The following is a 6,809-nucleotide window of genomic DNA, read 5'->3' as shown; positions in this document are numbered from 1 at the left end:
TGATGCTGCTCCCGGCGCTGAGTCTTCTGATTGGTCTGCTGTGTTTGAGCCATGCCCCCAGCACGCAGGGATTGGACCGGCTCACCGAGGACGCGGAGCTCCGCTCTGCGTTCAGCGCGGCGCGAAGCGACAGCATGGAGGGCGGGGCCAAGATGACCGTGACCTTTGACCTGGTGTACGTGAACATCGGCGGAGACTTCGAGCCGAAGGCGGGGCTGTTCCGCTGCCGCGTGCCCGGAGCGTACTACTTCTCCTTCACCGTGGGGAAGTTCCCTCACAAGGACCTCAGCGTCATGTTGATGAAGAACAGGAACCAAGTGCAAGCTATCGTCTACGAAGAGAACAGCGGAGAGGAGAGGAAGGTATGTCGAGAGGACGGTATATGGATGGATGGATGATTTTATTTTAGAGAGCAGACAGGAAGGTATATAGAGGAATAGGAGAGAGACAATTAATTAGCCAAGAGCAGGGTTATTACTCAGTCTGGACCCAGGAGTAGTTTTATTTGTTGATGGAATTGCCAGTATATTTAGTCATCGTAGCTTAGTTACCGTAGTTTTATTATGTATATGTATATTATGTATATCTAGTTTTCGTCTGTGAAAAATGTTCAGCGGACTAAATTAAGCCTTTGTATGGTTCCGTCAGGTCCAAAGCCAGAGCGCCATGCTGCAGCTGGAGTTTGGCGACACGGTGTGGCTCCGCCTCCACGGAGACCCTCGCTACGCTCTGTACAGCAACACGGGACACTACACCACCTTTAGCGGCTACCTCGTCTACCCCGATGTGTACGAGCCCCGCCATATGGACTACAACTCCCAGCACACCCACAGTGCAGACTACAATTCCCAGCAGACCCTCAGTACAGACTACAACTCCCAGCAGACCCACACTACGGACTACAACTCCCAGCAGCCTCTTCAGCAGCAGCAGGAGAGCGTGATGCCCTCAGCAGGTTTGTTAAAACTCTCTAAGCTAATAGCCTTGATTGCCTTTCTGTCTTTTATTGATACTTTAAAAAAAATGATTCTTATACATCAATCATTTTACTCTTATAGTTATGTTTTATTTTAACTGTTTTCTTCCCATTTTTTCTGGGTGTTTATGTTTATGTCTGAGCCCGCCCACCCGTCCTCCTATTGGCCAATTTTAATATAGGATAAACTTGCTTTGTGTAGATGCCTCCCTGACAGGAGTCAGGGGAGGAGTCAAAAACCCGACTGAGGAGCTACGGGAGACGCAGGAGGAGGAAGAGAAGGGTGATGAGGAGGAGGAGGAGTACGATGAAGAGGACCGGCGCTCTGCGTTCTCGGCGGGACGCACCCAAAGCATTGTGGGCGAGGACCAGAGAGTGGCCGTGGCCCAGCACCAGCCAATCGGCTTCGACTCTGCGTTTGTCAACATTGGCGAGGACTTCAATGTAACAGAGGGTACGTGGTGCTAATGTAGCATGGTGGTATGAATTAGAATAGGAAATAGTTTTAGTAAATACACCAATTAAGGTAAACCACCTGAAACATGAATTACTCTCCACAAGGTTCGTTATACACTTAAATTAATAAAGGCAGAAACGGGTATAACCAAAGTACAAAAGGTTTTATTATAATTACACATAAATCATCAGCAACAGTATCATTAAAAAGGCAAATGCATTCATGGGGAATAAAAGTGAAGGGAGGAGGGCCAGGCTGACCGACCCAGGGCAGCGGCACCCCCACAAATCAAACCAAACCAAATCATTAAAATCAAGCACAACTGAAAGGGGGTTACCACCACTGCCATGGGCCGTCACCTGGTCCCAAATGGGGTACCCCAGCACCAGTCCTGCAGAGGGGAACACAGAACAGCAGTTAGGGACTCATAGTGAAATACATTCAAAGTACATAATTTAGCCTACTAGAAGTAACTTGCAGTCTTTTAGGGGCCTAGTGCCCGTTGGCCTCCCAAGTCACAACACAAATAACAGACAGAATAAACCAAAATAATAACAAAACAATGATGACCCTGTCTATAAAGCCTGTATTTGTGGACCGAGGCTACAAAGGGTGGACCACATTAACATTAAGATAGTCTCTCTCAAATAGCAAGGCTCCATTCCATCTCATGGGAGCCCAGGCGGTGGATGGGAAGGAGTGTAAACAGAATACTTTATTTTATGGTTGGCACAGCATAAGCTATAGCAAAACAGCAATGTTGTCATTCACTGGCCCTGCAATAACAAACGGCCATGTTAGTCCACTCATTCAATAAATCCAGAAAGACATGCAGGACAGAGAAATACAACATTAACATACCACGTCTGCGAGGCAGAGTAGCACATATACATCTTCACAACACGTCTGCAAGGCAGAGTAGCACGTACACCTTCACAATGCCTCGGTGACGGGCAACAGCCATGGAAGCACACTGAAACAACAAAGCCCACCACCATTACATTCCGGTATTCCCAATAAGACACCGAATGAATGAATGTGTGCGGAGACAGGAGGATGCCAAACCTACCTTGTGTGTATCACTGGAACACACCACTCCAGAAGGAGATACTGTAGTAACGTTGAGGCTGCGCTGCAGCAACAACCACCACCAACACCGTACGCCAGGGGCAAACATTGTTGTGCACATGGCTGTGCTTGGTGAACATGAAAACCACAAAGTTAGCCCGAGCTAACTTTGATCGAGACATTTGTAGCACACAGCGTTGACAAACGTGGCACTGCTGCAGCCCTCTGGACTGCAGCTACGAGAGACAGACAGCTGCTGGCTGGGGGGAGAAGTGAGAATCAGCGGGATCAATGTGACAAGTATGCAGGGCCTGGTCTTCAAGACGCCCAGGGGACCAGCTAGTGCCCAAGTACGGTAGAACCGGTCAAACTACGATCACTAGAGTGAGAAACAACCACAGGCATAACACCAGAGGGAGCTCCACTTGATCTCGTTCCCCCCAAATTCGGCACAAATATGGGGATGAATGCATTCTACTATTATGCCATCGTAAACGCCCAACCACCAGACTCGTTATCTGAAGGTCCTTTCAGATGGGCAGCGATTAAAGCGCCTAGTAATTCATTTTCAATGAGGCGTATTTACGTGGGCGCGGTCCCATGAAATTGTCGCGCTCGTGCTCATTTTGTGCACATGCCCGCAACTGACTAGAACTGGATTGTGTTGAGCTTTGTTTTACGCTTGCATTGTCATGAGCACTACACACCTGGAGCAGACCTGTCATTGATCCAGGCAACAACTTCTGTGTCACACGCTCCCCGCCTGAAAAGAGCTTTAGCCATCATGAAAGAGGACATTTCTGCACATTTTCTTCTATTGCAACTGGTATTGAGGATGATTTGTACTGTATTGTACGTCTTGCTGATGAATTGAATACACAGGAAACAATGGAAACAAACCATCAAGGCTTTTTTTGTGTTATCCTTTAAGACATTGCTTGCATAATTGTACTTGCTGTGCTGTTTTGCAACTTGTTCATAAAGTATTCAATCAATAACATTTATAACAGCATGAGCATATGGAGGAGCAGGATGCAGGATGGAAGATGAAGGTAAATAAGATATAATATATAAGAATTACTAGTAGAATTAGTATTTCATGTTTTCATGTTTTCCATTCCAGGCGTGTTCACGTGCCGTGTTCCAGGAGCATACTACTTCTCCTTTAATGCAGGAAAGCTGCCACACAAGGTACCTACACTGTATACTGATACTTATAGAAGTGTCCCCAGTACAATGTATACTCCTCCAGACTATTTATGTGTATAATTCTGGCTCCTCCCCCAGACTCTGTCGGTGAAGCTAATGAAGAACCGTGTGGACGTCCAGGCTATGATCTATGATGACAGCCAGGGAGAGAAGGCTCTACAGAGCCAGAGCCTTATGCTGGCCCTGAAGCCTGGAGATACCGTGTGGTATGACCTGTTAGCTTAGGATATTTAACCTCACATACACATACACTATATGAACTCTGTTAGCTTAGCATAACCTCACATAGCCTACTACACATACACTATGAACTCTGTTAGCTTAGCATAACCCCACATAGACACTTTGTGGTAGGACCTGTTAGCTTAGCTAGCTAGTCTATGCAAACACAATTGGCCCAATGGCCCGTGTTCGGGGGAGGGTAGTTGGCAGCCGGGCAGGGAGGAGGGCGTACTTGTGCAGGCTTGGGGGGATGAGGAGGACGAAGGCTTTAAGGCCTATTCATAGTCTGGATTTTCGGTGGTAAGGTGACCACCGCTCCGGTGGTGAGCTGACCACCGGAGCTGAAATAACGTTGAGCGGTGGTGAGTAAAAACAGAGAGAAGGGCTGGAGCGGTGGCGGTGGTTTGCTCTTCACCGCGGCTCGTGACGTCATGTTGTAGTTCGGTGGTCACCCCACCACCGTAAAACCAGACTCTGTATGAGCCTTTACATTCTCCTGGTGGGGGCTCCTCACTGGCAGGTGAGTCAGAAATTAAGGATACAACAGCAGTGACAAATAGTCCGGCAGCCGGGGCGTGTGAAGTGGGACATTTGGTAGTTTCTTTATTATTGGCCTAAAATTTAAAGAGTTTTTGACAATGTGTTTTTAGGAGTGATAATTGATTATAAGTTTTCATGGAAACCCCATATACATTTTATAAGAGCTAAACTAGTGAGAAGTGTTGGTATCCTGGGCAAAATAAGACATCCTCTAAATTACAAATCACTATACAACTTGTATTCCACCCTTATAACACCATATATCTCACCTACTGTGTGAAGGTGTGGGGTAACACCTACAAAAGTAACCTTGAGCCAATATACATAATGCAGAAAAAAGCTATAAGAATAGTAAACAATTAATGTAGGTTATCACAAACACATACTGTTTCTAAACTAACATACTTACTATTTTTTTATTTGGTCGACTTTAAAACTGCACAGATAATCTATAAAGCAAGACATAAAATGCTTCCTGGTAATATTCAAAATAGGTTCAGGGATAGGGATTGTATAGTATATGAGCTGAGAGGTGAACTTAACTTTAAACAACCAAGGGTCGGCATTACTTTGAAGAGCATGTGTATTTCTGTTCGTGGGGTGAAGCTGTGGAATGGCTTGTCTGATAATTTAAAACAAAGTGTAAATCTAATCCAATTCAAAAAAAGGCTCAAACAGGCGATATTGGTAATACCATACGGTATGCTGAATAATTGAATAAAATGCTAATGTGAAATGTAAAAGTGAACGATTAGGGATCCAATTATGAACTCTATGCTTTTGGCAGTTTTTTGTCTTGTGGTTGGTTTGTTTTTTATGTTTTGTCTAAATGTTGATTGTTTTGAAGACCCTGTACATGTTCAACGTTCTTTTGTAATTAAGGATAGGCATAAATAACCTATAAGCTTCTGCCTATTCCTTTTCGATCGTGTTTAAAAGAATAAAATTAAAAAAAATATTTTTTTTTGTAATTTAACTGAATAGATCGAAATAAACCATTCATTCAACATCCTATATAAGGCAAAAATTTCAGAAACTTTTATTATATGCTTTACTTACGCATGTGACGTGGTTTTCATGATTCTGAATCCATTGCAGGTATTAGTTTAACACAAAAAAACGTTTTTAGCCCAAGGAGTGTTTTTTGTGAAAATATATCCTCCTAAAAAATTTCTCAATACTGACAGACGGTCAGCAAGTGCATGGATTCATGAATGTACATATAGACAATATTTTAGGCCAATAAAATAATATACCAAATTTCCTACTTTAAACAAAATAAACCTGTTGGCTGCCGGACTATAGTGACAACACAGAAATGCAGACTAAATTGTGGAGAAAAGGGAATATAAAAATAAGTGGCCACTCTAAATAAAATAAATAAATAAATGATACAAATTATTCAGATTTATTTTTATTTTTATTACAGGCTATACTCCCACCAGAGGGACGGCTTCGGTGCCTACAGCAACCATGCCAAATACATCACCTTCACCGGCTTCCTGGTTTACCCAGACCTCCCCTCTGCCCTCAGCCAATCACAGGCAGAGAAGGAGAAGAAACCCTAGCTCTGCCCTCAGCCAATCACAGACAAAGAGGGAGAAGATGTACCAGCTCCAGGCGGTTTGGACATATTACCAGTTTCTCTCTCTCTCTCTCTCTCTCTCTCTCTCTCTCTCTCTCTCTCTCTCTCTCTCTCTTTTCTTTCCCCGGTGTTTAGTGTGGTTTAGGCAGCGTTTCTGTGAGGTTAAAGTTTTGCATAATATAACCATGGCCACGCCCACTCTGGGCGAAACAACTGAGAAATAGGGAGGGAGTACTGTGACTTTACAGTGTTTAGCGGTGAGCGGAATGCTAATTAAGTATGTTTATTCAAATTCTGGAACAGTCAAAAACAGCAGACGTACAAGCTCACGGCACGTCACTTCGTGCCTCGTTCTGAGCTTGTAGATCAGATTTTTTTAACATTTTTGAAAAAGTTTTTTTTTTTTTTTTTTTATATATATATATATATATATATATATATATATATAACCGCGGCCAAATACATATAATTTTGGGGGTCCCTTGGCATGACTTTTTTGAGAACCACTAACTCAGAATAAAGGCATTTATAGGACGGGCCTCAGGTTTTAATGGGGTTATAAGTACTGTGTTGAGGTATTTTTACTTTCCATACTTATGGATGATTTTATACTTCTACTGCACTACATCTCAGATGCAAATATTGCACTTTTCCTTGTTTTGTACACGTTACTTCCTTGATACTTTGGAGATTTTAGATTGTGGTAACAAAATCATGCATTAACCAATTAAGCACGATTTATTCCTATTCGA

General features: G+C 43.5%; 1 protein-coding gene across 1 annotated transcript in view; it reads left to right on the top strand.

Moving 5' to 3' along the window:
• Positions 1–6,040, top strand: part of c1qtnf4 (C1q and TNF related 4) — a gene marked incomplete at both ends in the record, with an annotated part of 6,041 nt that extends 1 nt beyond the window's left edge. Inside the window, 6 exons of the mRNA XM_083759290.1 lie at positions 1–362; positions 649–862; positions 1,194–1,430; positions 3,625–3,692; positions 3,789–3,916; positions 5,902–6,040. The exon at positions 1–362 is cut by the window's left edge and continues 1 nt beyond it. Of these exons, the coding sequence (XP_083615416.1) occupies positions 1–362; positions 649–862; positions 1,194–1,430; positions 3,625–3,692; positions 3,789–3,916; positions 5,902–6,040 (1,148 nt within the window). The remainder of the gene's footprint in view (positions 363–648; positions 863–1,193; positions 1,431–3,624; positions 3,693–3,788; positions 3,917–5,901) is intronic.
• Between the last annotated feature and the right edge of the window lie 769 nt (positions 6,041–6,809).

The sequence above is a fragment of the Protomyctophum parallelum genome (assembly GCF_964188405.1).
Source record: "Protomyctophum parallelum genome assembly, chromosome: 2".
NCBI lineage: Eukaryota > Metazoa > Chordata > Actinopteri > Myctophiformes > Myctophidae > Protomyctophum > Protomyctophum parallelum.
Note: the sequence above shows the minus strand (reverse complement) of the source record. Positions and strands in the feature narration are given on the sequence as shown.